At 34.7% G+C, this 18873-nt stretch overlaps 4 protein-coding genes across 7 annotated transcripts; 1 reads left to right on the plus strand and 3 right to left on the minus strand.

The window, feature by feature from the left end:
• Positions 1-1216: 1216 nt before the first annotated feature.
• Positions 1217-4263, plus strand: LOC145057420 (uncharacterized). 2 transcript variants are annotated; one of them, XM_079005261.1, is made up of 8 exons: positions 1217-1730; positions 2222-2362; positions 2447-2674; positions 2765-2972; positions 3043-3179; positions 3311-3391; positions 3472-3538; positions 3794-4263. In XM_079005261.1, exons 1-8 carry the CDS (start codon positions 1426-1428, stop codon positions 4112-4114), a joined length of 1488 nt encoding a protein of 495 aa, XP_078861387.1. In that variant the 5' UTR covers positions 1217-1425; the 3' UTR covers positions 4115-4263. The 2 variants fall into 2 exon arrangements, with proteins under 2 accessions (XP_078861387.1, XP_078861388.1); XM_079005262.1 differs by lacking the exon at positions 1217-1730 and having other exon boundaries at positions 2224-2362; positions 2452-2674.
• A 5057-nt stretch (positions 4264-9320) lies between these two features.
• On the minus strand, positions 9321-10047 carry LOC145059140 (peptidase). Its single transcript, XM_079006999.1, has 2 exons — positions 9706-10047; positions 9321-9472 (listed from the first exon to the last, which is right to left on the minus strand). The coding sequence occupies exons 1-2, from the start codon at positions 9951-9953 to the stop codon at positions 9382-9384; spliced, it is 339 nt and encodes a 112-aa protein (XP_078863125.1). The 5' UTR covers positions 9954-10047; the 3' UTR covers positions 9321-9381.
• Positions 10048-11360: 1313 nt separating this feature from the next.
• LOC145057421 (uncharacterized protein At4g14342-like) lies at positions 11361-13021 on the minus strand. Of its 3 annotated transcripts, none has more exons than XM_079005263.1 (5): positions 12883-13021; positions 12206-12239; positions 12039-12124; positions 11806-11929; positions 11361-11624 (listed from the first exon to the last, which is right to left on the minus strand). In XM_079005263.1, exons 2-5 carry the CDS (start codon positions 12209-12211, stop codon positions 11577-11579), a joined length of 264 nt encoding a protein of 87 aa, XP_078861389.1. In that variant the 5' UTR covers positions 12212-12239; positions 12883-13021; the 3' UTR covers positions 11361-11576. The 3 variants fall into 3 exon arrangements, with proteins under 3 accessions (XP_078861389.1, XP_078861390.1, XP_078861391.1); XM_079005264.1 differs by having other exon boundaries at positions 12868-13001; XM_079005265.1 differs by lacking the exon at positions 12883-13021 and adding an exon at positions 12340-12466.
• A 1473-nt stretch (positions 13022-14494) lies between these two features.
• PHP (PLANT HOMOLOGOUS TO PARAFIBROMIN) lies at positions 14495-16205 on the minus strand. Its single transcript, XM_079005266.1, has 3 exons — positions 15126-16205; positions 14962-15044; positions 14495-14881 (listed from the first exon to the last, which is right to left on the minus strand). Exons 1-3 carry the CDS (start codon positions 16147-16149, stop codon positions 14789-14791), a joined length of 1200 nt encoding a protein of 399 aa, XP_078861392.1. The 5' UTR covers positions 16150-16205; the 3' UTR covers positions 14495-14788.
• Between the last annotated feature and the right edge of the window lie 2668 nt (positions 16206-18873).

Below are 18873 nucleotides of genomic sequence, written 5' to 3' on the forward strand. Positions count from 1 at the left end.
TGCTTGGCATGACCAATCTTGAGTATAGATGGTGAAACATGAACTTCACCTAAAAATAATGGGCGGGAGTATTTTGGGAGTATTCTCTAATGCCTAAGTCGGTAAGGGTTTTAGTGTGGTTAAGACTTAAGAGTGGTGAGTATAGGAAACTTGTTGTATACCTTATGCATAACATTCATAAGTATTTACAGTCGTCGGTAGACGACAAGAAGGTGGAGTTCATCCACAATCAATGATCGCGTACAAAAGATGCATGAGATTTGTCCTTATGGAATGTTAGGCTATATCCAAAGATGATGGGATAATATGCATGAGGTTTGTCTTTTGTCTCCTACAAACATGGTTTTGTGGCATAGGCCATGCTCCAACGATCGTAATTTTGTTGGTATGGTCATGCTCTAGATACTATACTACAATATGAAACTCTCTTGAAATGGTGATACGCATATTACATAAGTTTGAATAGATCCAAACCTCATGGCCAAACTTGTTCCTAAGCCCTAACCGTAACATCTAACCTCGATAATGATTAACGAGTATATGGCCTTTGATTATCTCCAACTTCTACACATGTCTTTCAATCAAATATGAAAACCATTCACACACTCTAACGGTTTGACCACGCAAACCTCTTAACTACCTTTGAAATTGTTTTCATCATTTATCGTGTTATATGAATAATTCATGATCATTAGTATTTTTGTAAACGACATAATATTTTGTGGTCCATAACCTTATCAACTTTGATCAAACACAACATATATAGCTTTCAGTTTGATAACGACATATTTTGTTAAAGCTTCCATTTGTAGGAATGTCTATTATCAATTTATCATAGAGAGAACCACACCAACTACTTACTTCTATAGATAAACCGGGTCCATTTATAACTCTTTGCGGTCCAATAAAACAGTTATCATCAATTTATATCTCATGTACTTAAAGCTGTATATTAATTCCAAAGGTAATCACAAAAATATTAAAAGTGGAAAATCATCATATATTTTCCTACTAACTATGTTGATATCAGTATATTACACTATTTGATTAAAAATATATTAAACAGAGTGCAAACAAAAAAAAAAGTTTTAAAAATAAAAGGCATATCAACTCGAACAAGGTATAAAAGGCGAATATAACGATAAAATTGAAAAAAATGAGTTTAGGGCTAAAATATTGAAAAAAAAAATTCTATAAATTACATTGAAAAATAATAAAATATGATATGGTCATTGGTTGTACCAAACTGTACAAACAATAAATGCAGTCAAGGAGTTCCCCTCAGAGTGACAACTGAAGCAAAGAAGCCAAAAGAATAGCTACTCGTTTACACCAAAAACGTGAATCTCTGTGTCGATAATCCCCAGAAACCCACACCTACTGCGTGAATACACGTCAACAGCTTCAGTCCCCGTAAAATTTACCATGTCGCCGTCCGGCGACGATTCTACTGTTGCCGGCGACGGTTGTTTGTGCGAAGACGGCGGCGATGGACGGAAAAAGTGTCAACAATGCGAACGGAAGTCAAAGAAGAGTGGTCTTACATCGTCTTCGTCATCATATGCTTTGCTTAGCTTCGATTCGTTTCCGGTTGAAGATTATGATAAGCGGTGGAGGATCTTCACTGCCTCTGTGAAAGGATTTGCCATTGGAGCTGGTATTAAAGGCGGCTTATCGCTCTTCGCAATTCTTGCTCGATTGCGGCGTCGACGATCGTTATCTTCTGCTAAGTAAGTGATTTGAACTCCACTTTTGAGTTTTATCGGTGTATATATCATTGGATCTCTTCAATTTCTACTTACGTACAACCTTTGGAAAACTAGATGTAAGTTATCAATCGGAATAATTTGAACTTTGAAATTTTATACAAGTTTTTCGATGAGCTCTCTCAAATATTTTGAATCCGATCACGAATACTACTGATAGAATTATATTCATTATGATTTTTTTTGTAATTTTTGGCGTGACAATTTACTGTTCATATCATCATATGGAAAGTCCATTATGATTTATGAATAAGTCAATAGAGCTATACTACGACTTGGTAGATCAAACATCTACATCTGAACCTCAATATTTTTGAGGATTTATGATATGTCTAATCAAAGCTACAGCAGTATTTTAACAACCTTTTTCTTGTGGATTAGTTATATTTTTCGAAATTGATTAGGGGATTTTGATTGTTTATACAAGTTTTAGATGTTTGATGTTTTTGATCCAGGAAGGTGCACATGGCTTCAGGTGGTGAAGATTTAATTTTAGCAGTAAAAGAAACACTGAGATATGGTCTCTTCCTTGGCACTTTTGCTGGGACATTTGTGTCTGTTGATGAACTTATAGCTGCTTTAGGAGGACACCGAAGGCATTTCCATTTTCCCCTTTCTCTATTCTTATATTTTGAATGTTCATTTTTCATTTCTAATTTTCTTCAATAATAATGCTTCAGAACAGCAAGATGGAGGGCTTTATTAGCAGGAGCAATAGCTGGACCTTCAATGCTCCTTACAGGATTCAACACACAACACACAAGTTTAGCTGTTTATATTCTCATGCGTGCAGCTGTTCTTGCTTCACGTTGTGGAATAAAAAGCAAACGATTTGGGCGAATTTGTAAACCTCTCACGTGGGCCCACGGAGACCTTTTCCTAATGTGTCTCTCATCTACCCAAATTCTGTATGCATCTTCTTCAAAATCTCACAATTTTTTTCTTTTCTCAAATAAGGGGGAATGAATGATCCTGGGTTTCCTTTCCTAATTCCTCAGGTGTGCATACATCTTAAAGCAAGACAGTTTACCTCAATCATACAAATCTTTTCTCAATAAACATGGTGGAAAAGACCCAATTATCCTTCAGGGTATTAGAGATATTGCTTGTGGTATGCCCTTTACTAATCTAGATCAAATACAGAAGTACTACAAGAGCACAGGTGTTGATGTAGTGCTTGATCCCCAAATGAAAGTTCCTTGTTCGGTATGTATCCCTTTTTAATTTATTTAATTTTTTAAATCTGAATTTGCTCCTTTAATATTTTTTTTTTCAGATTATACATGAAAATCAATCGTGTAGTTGGCATGCGATTTCGTTCTTTATTCAAGCATATAAAAGAGCAATACCTGTTTATCTTCCAGTTTATTTGATTCCTGCACTTATAGTACATCGTCAAGGACTTGCAAATCGGTATGTTGTATGTATATATTATTATATTTTAATTCCCATGTTCTTAATTTAATATTTTTCTTTCTTTTTTTGTTTATGTCATGATTAAAGGTTTGCTATAAAAAAAAATGTTTTCATTTAAACTTATGCAGGCCTTTCACAATATTGGCTAAAGGTCTTTTTGGTACTGCAAGATCCAGCCTGTTTCTCTCCACATACTGTACTTCAGCATGGTAAGCTTCACATCAGTCACAGTAACAGTTTTTTTTTTGGTTCTGATTAATAATTAATTAATTTGGTTGGATTTTATTAGGGTTTGGACATGCTTCCTCTTCAGACTTTTCAAGAGATGTAATGTCACCATGTTGGCATTGGGCACGGTATTATTCTAACACCCGTTGAATTTTTACTAATTTATCCAACAATGTTTCACCTTTTTACCAATTTATGGAACAATTTTTTTCACCAATTTTGACAACAATGTTTGATATTTATACCATTTTATGCAAACCTTAATTAAATGTTGCATCATTTGGTTCTAAAATGGAACGTAATTACAATTATGTATTTTATGTAAAAAGTAAAAAATCGGTTTATGTGTGAAAGTAAAGATTTTGTTATTGGACAATGGATAGTTCCCAACGGGTTTAGGATTGGCAATTGAGAAGAAGAGCAGAAGAATAGAAATCTCACTCTACTGTCTAGCACGAGCCATTGAGAGTTTTTTCACAACAATGTCTGAAATCGGATACATGCCACATTTAAAGAATTTAAAAAGAGTTGATGTGTTGATTTTTAGCTTATCAACATCAATCATAATGCATTGTTACGCGATTGAAAGAGATGTTTTTCGCTCAAAGTACTTGAATGTGCTTGATTGGGTGTTTGGTGTTCCTCTTCCTCCATATGACACCACCCCACGAAAAAACAAGAATCAAACCATGGAGATGGAGTGAATTGAAGAACATGTTTGGGTTAAGGTTAATGACACTATTTCACATTTTTGTATTTGCTCTAGTTGTGTTCAATAGAATATAAACTTCAATTATTTTTTTAATGTTACCATTATAACATGTTATAGAAAGTTTAAAAGGTTTTATGACTATGTGGTTGTTTGATAAAACTAAACCATTTGAGGTTGTTTGCTATACCTTTTACTCGGTCAGATAAGAGGGTAATTGGTTTGATATCATAATTGGAAGCCTCAAATTCAGTCATATAGCTTCTGATATGCCTCTTACTAGGTGATAACAGGTTGAGTCTGATTCAGTTGGTAATTATCAAACTTGTTATTTGGTCTTATAAAAGGTTGAGTATGACTTTACTCAATCAGACCACTCAAGTAACAACTATCAAACAACTCTTTACATTCAAGTAACAATTATCAAACAAACTCTTTACACCTGGTTCTTGAGTTTTTTTAGTGAAAGAAATGGGAGGAAATTGAAGAAAATATGTGGTGTTTGAGTTTTTTTAAAGATATGAAAGGAAAGAAATGCTAGGATAAGGGTGTTATGCAATATTTTTTAAGAAAGATGAAAGGAAGGAAATGCTATGATAAGGTTGTTATGGAGGTCTTTTTTTTGTTTTGTTTTTTTTTTTGTTGAAGAATGATGAAAGGAAGGAAATGTGGAGGATACGGTTGATATGGAGTGTGTGTATGTGTTTTTTTTTTTTTTTTTTTTTTAATAAGAATGGGAAGGGATAGAAAGGAAATGTATTATGGAGTTTCATTTAAAGGAAAGAAAAGTAAATGAAAGAATTGAGAGAGAAAGAAAATTGTTATTTGACAAAATTGCAAAAATGGTCTGTCGTATGTATTTTTTTGGGGTTTTAGTCAAAACCTCGACTTTTTTGGATTTGTGGTCATTTTGAGGTATTTTCGTTGCGTTTTTGATCCCTCGGTAAACTAAAATGACTGTAATGAAAAAGAAAATAAATAATTTAATTGGATCTCTCTCTCTCTCTCTCTCTCTCTCTCTCTCTCTCGTAAAAGCCTTTTCTTTTTTCAGTCCTTCACAATGAATCTTTAATGGCTTCTTCCCCTTCCCAATGAATCTTTAATGGCTTTTTTCCTAGAACACTGTGTAGATTCGAAGCTAAAGGATTTCCCCAAGTTGTCGATCTCTTATGGGTCACTAGCGGAGGGCAGGAGGTGAGCAAGGGAAGGGAGACAAGTACCTGCATTTTACTGAGGTCCTCCGGTAAACAAATGTGTTTTTCGACATATAAACTTCTATTTCAAATCAATATGGACTGATTGATCAAGATGGAAGAAATCATATAGGTAATCAAATGTGTTTTCCAGCATATGAAATCTCCTCCTCCATCCACTAGAACATATCTATAGCGATAGAGGTGGAATTATGAACCCTCCGATCTGAAAATCTTTCAATCGAAACACTAGTCATTTCAGTTTGGTCTATTCACTAAGTCAAATTCTCATCATCATCATCAAAACATGGCATCTCAAAAAATAAAGAGAAAAAAATTGAGAAAAGAGATCGATTTTGATGAAATTAAGATGATTCTAAGATCAACCCAAAAGTTTTTGCTACAAAAAGAGCATGATTGTGATCCCCTTCGTAAGTAACAATCAACATGCTTGGTTCATCCAATGCTCTCTTGATATGTTTTCAAGTTGGGCATCCTCTCATACTAATACTACTACACGTGTAGTATCCTTTGTGGATTTTGGGGAAGAAATAGAAGAAATTAGAGATGAATTAATGGCGGATTCCAATTCAAACTTTTTGATGGGTAATGAATTTTAAGTGTGAAAAGGGTGAATTAAGAGAGTAATTTTACCTAGGATGTAGAGATCCTTTAATGGGTTTTTGGCCGTACCCTCTTCATCCTCAGTTTTTTTGAATCATATAACGAAATGAGATTAAATTTGACGTCGATAGTAAGGAGATGAACGAGGGCGATTTAGGGATCAAAATCGATCCGGTGAGCTCGATTCCCAATTGTGGGGAAGGTTGTGGGGAGAGAGAGAGAGAGAGAGAGAGAGAGAGAGAGAGAGAGAGAGAGAGAGAGAGAGAGAATGTAGGTCCAATTTAATTATTTATTTTCTTTTTCGTTTAAATTAAATAGAAAAAACATAAAAAAAACATCAGAAGGGCATTAAAGTCATTTCAATTTACCAAGGGACCAAAATACAACGAAACTACCTCATAAGGACCACAAATCCAAAAAAATCGAGGTTTGGACTAAAACCAAAAAATATATATATATACCACAGGGACCATTTTTGCAATTTTGTCTTGTTATTTTTCATCAAATCTTTCCTCCCACTTTTGGGTGGCTGGCTGGGAAATGAGAGGAAGAAAAAAGAAGGGAAAGGGAGAGAAATGAAACTTCTATTTCATTCTCTTTCTTTCCCCTCATTTTCTTTCCTTATAAAACTAAGAAGGGAGCTTTGAATGTTTCACATAAGATAGAATTTCTTAAAAACCGTTCAAGGGAGTTCGTTCAAATTTCGAACATGTTGAATGCTAATCGATGCTATTGACAAGATGTAGCAACTTGAATGAATACAAACATATGATAATTAAAAATGATTATACATGTTAGCACATATTAATTATTCAATTTGTATTTATCCACTTTGTATTTATCGTGTGGTTGTTTTGGGGTAGCTGGTCATTAGTTTTTGATAAGCATTATCTTGTTTGGCTTTTGTACGACATCTTGTATGTATATATATGAGTTATGTAAATGAGAAGGAGATCAGATGATATTCACAATTTCATGGTATCAGAGCCAAACTAAACCTACCCCAATTCTGTCTCATTCTTCTCTTCTTGCTGTCGTTCTTCCATTACCGGCAGCCTCTCCTTTATCTTCTTTCTTCATCTCTTACCTTCATCAATGGCATTTGAAAAACCTTACGGGATCACCAACATCAAAGCGTACATCCCTTTGATTCTTGACCTCGATCGTATGAATTATGATGCATGGCGTGAACTCTTTTTGACCCATTGTCTAGGGTTCGGAGTTGCTGATCATCTCGAGCCTCCAAACGAGAAAGCCCCGACGAACGAGAAAGCTGCAGAAACCTCCGATAGAAAAGAATGGGATCGACTCGATAACATTGTCAAAATGTGGATCTACGGGACGATCTCTCAACCACTTTTGACGATGATCTTGAAGAAGAACCCGACGGCTCATCAAGTTTGGACGACTCTTGAGACATTGTTTCGTGACAATAAAGATGCCAAGGCAATCCAGTTGGACAACGAGCTGCGAAACTTTACCATCGGTGACATGTCGGATTACTGTACCCGTATCAAAACGATTGCCGATCTTCTTGACAACATCGATGCCACCGTTCCAGAGAAAAATCTTGTTGCTTACACCATAAACGGTTTGTCTCCAAAGTTTGATTACATTGCTAGTTTGATTCGTCATCGTTCTCCTTTACCTTCGTTTTTGGAAACCCGTTCGATGCTTCTTCTCGAGGAACAACGGATGAATCAGGTTCAAAACCGCCAAGTTCAGTCGATGCATTCGGATCACTCTTCATCACAGACCGCTCTCGTTTCGGATAATTCTCAGTCACAAAATTACCATCGCAATAATCGGGGTGGAGGTCGTGGTAGTCGAAACGGACGTGGAGGAAGAAATGGCTCTCGTTCGATGCTTTCTTGACAGTTCTCTAGATGGTCCAAATACATACTCAGCCCAACTACTACAATCCTCCAATCCCCCTCATATACCATCACCGGTCACTTCATCCGCTGCTGATAATAGCAATGGATATGCCACTGCCTCGAGCTCATCAACCACTGCTGACATCAATACTGTCTCTCCAAAACCATCATCAACGACGGGTTCACCGACTACTTCACCGGTCAGCTCTCCCACACCGGTAACTACTACACATCACATGGTCACCCGCTCAAGACATGGCATTTTTAAACCAACACACAAGCTTAATCTCCATGTCGATACTACCTCTCCGGTTCCCCGTTCATACTCACAGGCTTTTACAGACCCCAATTGGTCTAATGCAATGCGAGAAGAGTTCAATGCACTTATTGCCAACGACACATGGACCCTTGTCCCTCGACCACCGGATGCAAATGTGGTGAATTGTATTTGGTTGTTCAAGAAGAAATACAATGCAGATGGCTCTCTTTCTCGATACAAGGCTCGACTTGTTGCAAACGGTAGAACTCAACGGCCTGGTATTGATTGTGATCGACGTTTAGCCCTGTCGTCAAACCTGCTCTTAAGAGAGTTTTACGATATGTTCGAGGCACTGTTTCCTTCGGGCTTCAATTGTTTGCTTCGCCTTCCACCAGTCTTACTGCTTACTCAGACGCCGATTGGGCTGGTTGTCCCACCACCAGACGTTCGACTTCTGGTTATTGTGTCTTTCTTGGACACAATCTCATTTCGTGGTCTTCTAAACGACAGGTTACTATTTCTCGGTCCAGTGCAGAGGCTGAATATCGCGGTGTTGCTAATGTCATTGTTGAGACATGTTGGTTGCGTAATCTACTCCGAGAGCTTCATCGACCACCTGATCGAGCGACACTAGTGTATTGTGATAATGTAAGTGCCGTCTACCTTACCAGTAATCCGGTTCAACATCAACGCACGAAACATATCGAGATTGACATCCAGTTCGTTCGTGATCTAGTTGCTATGGGTCAGGTCAAAGTGTTTCATGTGCCTTCGTCTTCTCAGTATGCCGGTATTTTCACCAAAGGTTTGCCCTCCATTTTATTTCTCGACTTTAGGACCAGAATGTCCGGTCTCGCACGGACAATCCAACTGCGGGGGGCTGTTAGCACATATTAATTATTCAATTTGTATTTATCCACTTTGTATTTATCGTGTGGTTGTTTTGGGGTAGCTGGTCATTAGTTTTTGATAAGCATTATCTTGTTTGGCTTTTGTACGGCATCTTGTATGTATATATATGAGTTATGTAAATGAGAAGGAGATCAGATGATATTCACAATTTCAATACATACTCAAGTGCTAACACAAAATAAAATTCAAACAACAGTTTCATTCAAAAGCTTTTTGACAAGTATTAAACCCAATAAAAACATAGAATAATATCAATTTAATAAATATATTATCTAAATTTTATTAGACAAGTTTTAAAATAGGAATATATATATATATATATATATATATATATATATATATATATATATATATATATATATATGTGGTAGGCAGTTTCAAGTCAACTATACATAACTTAGGTTGATGATATGTACATCCACCATTTATAGAATGCATACCCATAAACCATTGCGTAAATCATTGTTCTTATAGGGTAGAACCTAAACCTGCCAAAACAAAAAAAAATACACAAATATAACAAAACGCATTAATATATAGATTCTAATCGGCTACAATGTTTTTATACAATTTTAATAAAACACATTAATATAAATGGTTAATTTAGTACCAATGTTATTTATATCATATTTATCTAATCATAAATCATACACCACAAGTAAAATTATGAATTTGAAAAAAAAAATCCATGAAAAGTGCGACAAAAGGAATAGAAATGGACCTGGAGGGAGTTGGAGGTGAGTGAGGGGGATGAAGAGGAGGCAAGTGAGGAACAGACAATGGAGAATTCCATTGAGAAACAGGACGATCGAAAAACTCCCAATCAGGAAGAACGACGCCTCCGATCGCTAACATTCCGAACAGATACGTCGCCATCACCTTCTTCAAGGAATGCGTGTACAGTCCTATCACCGCCATGATTGCAGCTAAACATATCAGAGATCTTCGCAGAGTTGCATCATCCGCCATCAATAGATGTTTCTCAAGTTTTAGGGTTTACGCCAAGATTGTGATTGTCACATTGAGAATTGAGATGATGAGGCCATGGGGAAGGGAAGAGGGAGAGAATGTGAAGTAGTTGGCTGGTGCCATAAATGCATTCTTGTACTTCCATCATTTAATGGAAAACATTTTTTATTTTTATTTAAAAAGATTTTCAAAATATAAGTTCAAGAATTATAAATTTATATTAAGGAAATTATAAGTTTATATTAAGGGTGTCAAATCAGACAATCATACCATGTTTTTGTTTGACAATACACGATATGACATGACAAGATTTTAGATACTACGACACCTTATCATTTTTGTTAATACGAAAACGAGTAGATTAAAACAGGACACAAAATACCAAACCTAATGTTGTCATTTTTCATCTGGTTCCCATCCTAACAATCGGACATAATTTCTCTCGCTTTTTCTTATTATCCATTTCCTCATCCTCATCACAAAAAGACAAAACCTAATGGTCTCTCCTAACATGAGCAACAAATGTTTTTTTTTTTCTTTTTCCATATCATCAACCTCTTTAGCCATTATGAGATTATATATATATATATATATATATATATATATATATATATATATATATATATATATATATATATATATATATATATATCTCAAATAGCTTTTGTCTCTAGCAAAATGATTTTCCTTGTAGCACTTATGACAAATGATGCTATTTTCTCCCCCATCTTATGCGGTGGGAAAATTTTCAGTTTTCTCAACCTTCAATGCTTCAGTTTGAGAGAAATTGGTAAGCATCAAAGGTTGTTGAGTTTGTGGTCGATATGGAGGATTTTGGGATATCCGGTAGGTTGAGTAATATGAATTGGAGGGTTGTTTTTGGGATTGTAGGATCTACTAAGTGGAAGGCGGGTGAATTGTTGATTTTTTTAAATTTTTTTTTTTTTAAACTTGGTAGTAGTGGCATCCTATTGAATTGTTGACTAACAATAACAATATAACTTTTTTAAAGGTTAACCTCAATAATGTTATTCTTTATTTAGTTCTTTTTGCATTGCCCCTATTTACTATTTGCTCAATTACATCCACCCTTAGGGGGTGTTTGGATTAGCTTATTAGCTTATTGCTTATTTGTAATGGGAATAAGCAATAAGCAATAAGCAATAAGCATGGGGAGAGATGCTTAATAGCTTAATAAGCTGAATTTTATCCAAACACTCAAAATTAACTCATTGTGAGAATAAGCAATAAGCACCTCTTATTTTCCTATCCAAACATCCCCTTAATAGAGAATGTACATTAAGCCAGAGGGTTTGGAGGTCAAATACCTTACGAGTGCAAGAAATTAAGACGTGATTGGAAACACTGTAGGCTTTTTCAACAAGAATAAAGAAGATAAATCAAGTCTTTTGCACAAACAAAAAATCATTGTCCCACCTTTTTGAATAAGACGAAAAATTACAGCTTATTCCCAACATAAAACACTAAAAAAAACAAAGATTAATGTTCATCACTAAATACATGACTTAAATCATATAGAACATACATCAAGTTGATAGTTGATAGATACTACACAAGTTTTTCATAAACAACTATAAATCTCCCATGAAGAACTTGATGCACTTATTCATCTTCTCTTTCTGGTGGAAGACCACATGGCAACAACATTTTCTACAAAATGAAGAAAAAAAAAAAGAGGAATTACTTACTACCTTCTTTAACTTCTTCCTTATTAGTTATTACAACATTGTACTTTGAAAAATCTACCCAACTATATAATATTTCTTCCATTTAACTCCTATCTTTTTTATAAACTTGATATATTATGATTATATGAAGAATAATAGCATACCTGCATAAAATTGTAGCGTTCTCTTCCAATTGATTCATTTTCTGCTATTGCAAAGTATCCAAGCATTGGATAATGCCCTACATATGATGCATAGCTGTCTCTTTGGATATTAACAGCCCATTCACTTCAACCAAAAAAACAAAAATACATAAACAATTTAATGATTTTCAACAAAACTAATATCAACTCTAAGTGTTATTTTGTAAAATAGTGTCAAAAAAAAAAGCACTCACAATCTGTTCATGTCTGCATGCCCTGTTCCCACATACTTAGCTTGCAGATGCTCAAGTTGGGAATTGATATTAAACCTGTCACTAGCCTAAAAACCACTCAAAAAACAATGTTATTTTGAAAAAATATATTTTAAACAAATTATCAAAACAAATGAAATTATATGTACCTGCATATTGCCTGTGTTGATATAAGTTCAGATGCTGCAATGTCATTTGTAACAGATTTGTAGGATTAGTATCAAATCAAATAATCAAATAAGTTGTTAACTTGTTATATAATATTGAATTTAGAGAAAGCTACAGTAGAGGTTCCATCGTTAGCAAAAGGACTACAACAATGTGCAAAACCACGTTCCACCATGGCAAAATCAATGAAGTTTGCATCAATCTATGATTTTGTGTTGTTAAACTAAGTCTGGGACATTTTCCTGTTCATACAAATTCATATCACATTGAGATTGAGAGTGTAAACAATTATAAAGTGGTGCATAGGAAGCAAGTCTGTTTTTTCAGCAAGTAATGTAATTTCAATAGAGCATAGCAAGTATGAAAAACGAATTTCAGCAAGCAATTGTAACGTGGTACATCCGTACATAGCAAGCAATCAATTTCCTGTTCTACATAGCAACTTAGCAAGCATCGATTTTCAGCAGAAATTCGATTTTCAACAACCAATGCCAATTACAATAGATTCCGTTTACTTAGCAAGCAATTACAATATCGATTGTAATGAACATCGATTTTCAGGAATCAATCGATTCTCACAGGAAATCGGTTCATGAAAGACGACAGCTCAATCGATGGTAAATACGCAATCGATTCTACATACCAGAGAGAGACTCACTTATAGGCGCAAGAGATGGAGAAGACGCAGCAGTCGTGAGATCGATATGGAGAATACGAAGTAAGCAGCAAAAATTATAGAGAACGATATATGAAGGTTTGGTTTTTAGATAGGTTTTGTGAAAAGTAAAAGGGGCAATAATGGTAACCTTTCAATTTTGTTGAGGAAAAAGAATGTAATTAAAATAGTCAATCCAATTTTTGAATGAATTCATTTTCATTCATTTTGGTAAAAAAAATATTTCATTTAAAATTTTAATTTCATCTCAAAAAATTGAACTAACTAATTTAATTTCATCTCAAAAAGTTGAATTAACTGTTAAAATATGGTGGAATTATATTCAAATTTTCTTCGATTAGCCAACCAAACACCCCTTAATAGTTCCAGAAGTAAAAATATCTTTCGATAATTAAAAAAAAAATTAATTTCTTACGGTCAATTAAAAAAAACTTAAGAGCTTTTTCTATGGAAACGGTAAAAGATGCAGCTGATTTTTTCTATGCCTCAATGACCGTTTTGCCCCTTATTTGCTGACATAAATAAGTATGATTAATGCTTGTTTAATTGCGTCGTTCGAAAACGTTCTTTAATATCTTAAAGTGCAATCTTGCTCACTACTCACTAGCTTTCTTTACTTATCATTGCAAGTAACGACATCTGAATATGGTCAATCACTGTTAACAATTGTTACAGTCAACCCTACAAAAAAGAAACGTGAGGATTTGGCAACATGACAACTTCTACCAAATTTTGGGCTGTCTAAAGCTCTATGTGATAAATGTGGTCTCTTCTTTAAGGAATATTAAAACATGACTTTGAAAACCCATATTTATATTATAAAGTGGTGAAATTTGGTTTATATCAATGATCAAACAACTATGTTGAATCTAGGCATCATTGTTTTTACAATCAAAGTTTGGTTTGGGGAAGGGTGGTAAAGTTTGTTATTAAAGAAAAAATTTGTATTCAGACAACAGACGAAACACATTTAAGATGCTCCTCAATTATGTTATTGTTATGCAAGCTACATAACTGAATTAATAAGTGGAAGATTGTTAAAAATGAAATGAGTAGAGGTCGTGAAAAATTAAAATCCAAAATAATTTTAACTTGCGGTGTTTGGATAATTCCATATGGTTCATCAAATTCATACATTTGTGTTGTCGCTCAGTTCATTGGGTAAATCTTTGGCATTTATTGTGTCATGTTGAGTTCATATCGTTTTGTAACTCTGATTGAAAATCTAACTCTGATGTGGAAATCTGAAGACCATATTTTATTTACATATGGGGTGGCTTCTGTGATTTGGGGAAGTGTGCAACTAAAGTGCGATATTCAATTTCCCATCGTGTTTAACATCCAGGAATGACTCTTTTGGCTAGATGATGTTCGGGTAATGAGTGGAAATAATGTTGTGTTTGATTCTTGCAAAGTATGGAAAAACACATTTTTTTGATAATATTGTTCTAATCTCATTTTCTTGGTTTAAGCATAGATTTTCTAAAAATGTAATTTGGATTGAATGGTAAAAAAACATCTCTATAACTTTCTTCTAACTCTTTGTTAACTCATTCTTAGAAGTGTATTTTAATAGAATTTTTGTTCAAAAAAATAAAAATAAACGAGTCCACTTCAAAATTAAAATTGTGGATACTAGGCAAATAATGAAGTGTCTATATCTTTTGATAGTGCACTGAACAAGACCATTGCAGTCGGACAAATAATTGTATGTTTTTTAAGAGGAAAAACAAATGCAGTCTACAAACCACATCTGCAGAAGAAGATAAGTTTTTTTTTTTTTTGTTTTTTAACGTCTACAGGCGTGAGACAAGTAATAGAGACACCATCTTTCTAAATTCAAATAGCTAATGGGTAATATCTTATCATTCATCAATAATCATACTCCTCAAGAACGCGATCTTGAGCGCACAAATTCTTCTAATCTGTCCCAAACATCAAGTGCAGCAGCTCTATCCTGATGCCTCTTGTTCTTGCTTATCTATAAAACATCATCATCTACTTTAATTACACATAAATAAGTAAATCAACAACTCAAAGTTTATTTAAACCTAATCTCACCGATATAATTTTCACATTCCATTGCTTTACAATCTTTGCAGACTCAACACTATCATCCTCAAAACGCATGTAAAATCCAAGAACTACACCAAATCATGTTTATTCAATCAATCATATAGATCACAAATTCACATCAAAATGAAATGATAAGTTAGTTTACTTACTTTTGATGAAGATCTCAACATGATCTTTAAATGGCCAATCTTTAAACTGCCACTCTTTCCCTAACACGAAAACAGCCACTACTCGGCCCCATTCTTCAGCCTTCAATGCAGAAGGTTTATCTCTCACCTCATAAGCTGTCACCACTCTATCCCTACTACTAAACTTCTTCAAAACTGTTACACATTCTGGTTTTGGACCCTTCATCTGCTTCATCTTCACATCAGTAGGTATAAACACTCCATCTTCTAAAAATTCTTTCACATTATAGATTGTGATCAGTGTCTGTGAAGCACTTGGAACCAATATAATCGGGACCCCATCACCAATCTTGCTCCCCTTCATTTTTGGCCTCGGAGTCCCATCTAACCCTAACCCTAAATCCTCTCCAAACCCTCTATCGATCCTGTTCTTAGCTACCAAACCATCTTTCCTCTGTTGCGATTCTAATCTCTGTCTTTCCTCGTCTCTCTTTGTTGCAGCTGTAAGCACGCTGTAGAAATCCCTATGTCTACACTCCAATATCGTTTCACGATCCTTTAATGGTCTTTCGATTGCTCTAAGCATGTCCATAGGGTTTTCGATAGCCGCAACCCTAGGTTCCTGATTATCAACATCCAATTCGTCACCAGGTACCACGTTTAAATTAGGGTAATCGCCAATACGGTAATCATGATTCTCAAAGTTTTGATGTTGAGGTGGAGGCGGGAGGAACTCGATAGCGTCAGTGGATGAAATCCTACCTTGCAGGTACTCAATTAAGGGTTTGCGATCGAGGAGAGTGACTGCAGGGATCTTCTGTGTGCCGGCGTAACGGATGTAATCGTGGTGCTTGATGTTGACATTCTTAATGAAGTAAACTAGGGTTTCGAGAGTGTAGAGATTACCTTGTTTTGATCTGTAGGCCGTTTCGATTGTGCAGGGGAACGAGTAGGAAGAGCCGAATCGGTACTCGTTGTCGAATCGGACGATTTTGTCGAGCTCGTTTCTCATCGTCATCTCCCGGAGAGCCGTTAGAGGATCCATTTGCAGTGTGCTGATGTGCTCTGTGCTGTGTGTTTTGAGTATTCGGTTTTGTGTTCTTGTTTGAATGATATCTGGGTTAGCTTTTTTTTTTTTTTTTTTTTTTTTTTTTTTTTCTTTTAGTGGTAAAACATTTTTAAAAGAATTGGTTATTTGTTTATGATTTTTAGGAAAAACGGTTTTAAAAAGTGTTTAGATAGGAAAAACTGTTTTTTAAGAGTAAAATAATTAAAAAGCTAAAAAGCTAGAATTTTTCAGTTTTTTGAAAGCTTTATTTTTGCATATTCAAAAAGTTGTTTAAAAAATGTTTTTTTAAATACACAAACACTTTTTTAACTTATCAGCTTTTTGAAAAGTTAAAAAGCAAATAAATTGTTTTGAAAAGTTTTGTCAAACACCCATATAAAGTCGCCGGTGACATCCTTTTTCTTTGGTTATAGTAAATTACAGAAATAATACTTTAAATAAATATTTTAAAAATGATTTTTTCCAAAATAGACCTTATATTTACAGTTTTTTCTATTTAAACCAAAAATTTTACATTTTTCCTAAAAAGACCACATTTTTTGAGAATCCTTGTTATTTAGAAGGGATAATCAGTTGACTAAGTCAATAGTCGGTATACGAACGTATCCTTCCATTATACCTGTGTTTCTTTTCTTCTACACTTGTCGTTACGTTTCTTTTCTTCTACACTTGTCGATATGCAAAGCTAGGGCTTTTTCTGAAATCGCACAACAAGAAAGCCATGACATCCAACAACGATGCCAAGAAGAAAACTAAGAAACACCAGAAAAAATACGCTGATTATGAAGATCCCGAAGATGAAATTCTCGTGTCAGACGTGCCCATGGACTATGAAAGGGAAAATGTAATAGTTGTTTCATTCCAAATTGTTAACAATCCTTTTCTTACCAAACTTTCTAAAGATGAATCTGAGTATTTTGGTGAAAAAGATGAATATGTAGATGATTTAGTTCATCTAGAAGATGACGAGAATGACATTGGTGGTTCCAATTATGTCCATGATCCCACCATAGAATGGAATCTCATGGAACCAAAGGTTGGAGAGAAATATAAAAAAATTTCTCAATTGAAAAATTATCTTATTAACTATGTTGTGGCCCATGGGTACCCCTACGATTTGAGAAACTTGAAAGTACTAGGTTAGTAGCTAGATGTGGTAGAGATACAGACAAAAAAAATGTGATTTTGGTTTCTATGCATAATGGATGAGCACAGAAAGAACAGTCCAAGTAAAGTCAATGAAAAAGAAGCACGCACGTTCAAGAAAGTTTACTTTTATCCCCTTAGTGGATTGCTTCTCATCTTGTGAAGGAGATTGTTTTTAACTCATCTATTAAACTTAAAGAATTAAGGGAACTTATTAGGACAAAATTCAAGATCACCCTATCCATCAGTAAACGTAACAGGGCTAAACATAAGGCAATGGTGATGATTAAAGGGAAGACTGGTGATCATTATGCTACAATTTAGGACTATACTGCAGAAATACAAAGATCCAACCCTTGTAGTATTGTGCAAGTGGGTGTAAACCTTAATCCTGATGGAAAACATTACTTCCATAGATTCTATGTATGCTTTCATGCATTGAAAACAAGATGGATTGTTGGATGTAGAAGAGTGATAAGATTAGATGGGTGCTTTTTGAAAGGGCGAGTAAAGGGTCAACTCCTAACAGTTATAGGAAGGGATGCCAATAACCAAGTATATCCTATATGTTGGGCTGTGGTAGACATTGAGAACAAGCAAAACTGGAAACGGTTCTTGGAGCTTCTTAGGGGGTATTTGGCTTAGCTTTTGAATGGCCAAAAGTCCTTTTAGAAAAAGATCATAGGCAAAAGATGTTTGGCAAAAGACTTCTAAAAGCTACTTTTGGATTTTGCAAAGAAGGAAAATCAACTTTTTGGAAAAGTCAGGAAAACCTGACTTTTTGTAACTTTTCCAAAAATATCTTTTGGCTTCTAAAAAGCTAAGTCAAACACCCCCTTAGTGAGGATGTTGGAGTACAAGAAGGTGGAGGTCTTACAGTTATATCAGACCAACATAAGATATATTGCTATTCTTGTCCCTTATTTCATAAATTTCAAAGTTTTTCTTGTCCATTTTTTCATAAAAAAAAGGTGTCAAATAACATTGTTATTCTTTTAGGGGCTACTCGAAGCAGTAAAGGAGGTCTTGCCAAATACGGAGCATAGACAATGTGCTCGCCATATATACGCAAACTTTAAGAAGTCATATAAAGGAGAAGAGTACACATATATGTTTTGGGTTGCTGCTGGTTGCACTATCGAACCTGAATTCATATCTGTGATGGAGAGATTGAAGGCTATAGATATGGGTGCATATGAATACTTAATGTCCCATAACCCGATCTCATGGAGCCGTGCTTACTTTTGTCAAGGTAAGTATAACATTTTCCTTTTTACTTAAATTTGTTCTTTATACTTTAATATAGCACTTAACATTTGTGGTTTGGACGTTTTTGCCCTTGTTGATGTGCTAGATTAAACAAAGGAATGAGCAATTCCAGTGCAACCAAAGTGGAAGAATTTGTAAATCAAAGTGGATAAGGTTGTTGTGATTTAAGTAAAGTTGAAAACATAATTCTAAAAACAAAAATCTGAAAATTAGAAATTTGAAAATCATAAATCTGAAAAACATAATTCTGAAATATAAATCTGAAAACATCAATATGAAAATCTG

Source organism: Lactuca serriola, chromosome 6 (assembly GCF_051521515.1).
Source record: "Lactuca serriola cultivar US96UC23 chromosome 6, Lser_US96UC23_V15, whole genome shotgun sequence".
NCBI classification, from domain to species: domain Eukaryota; kingdom Viridiplantae; phylum Streptophyta; class Magnoliopsida; order Asterales; family Asteraceae; genus Lactuca; species Lactuca serriola.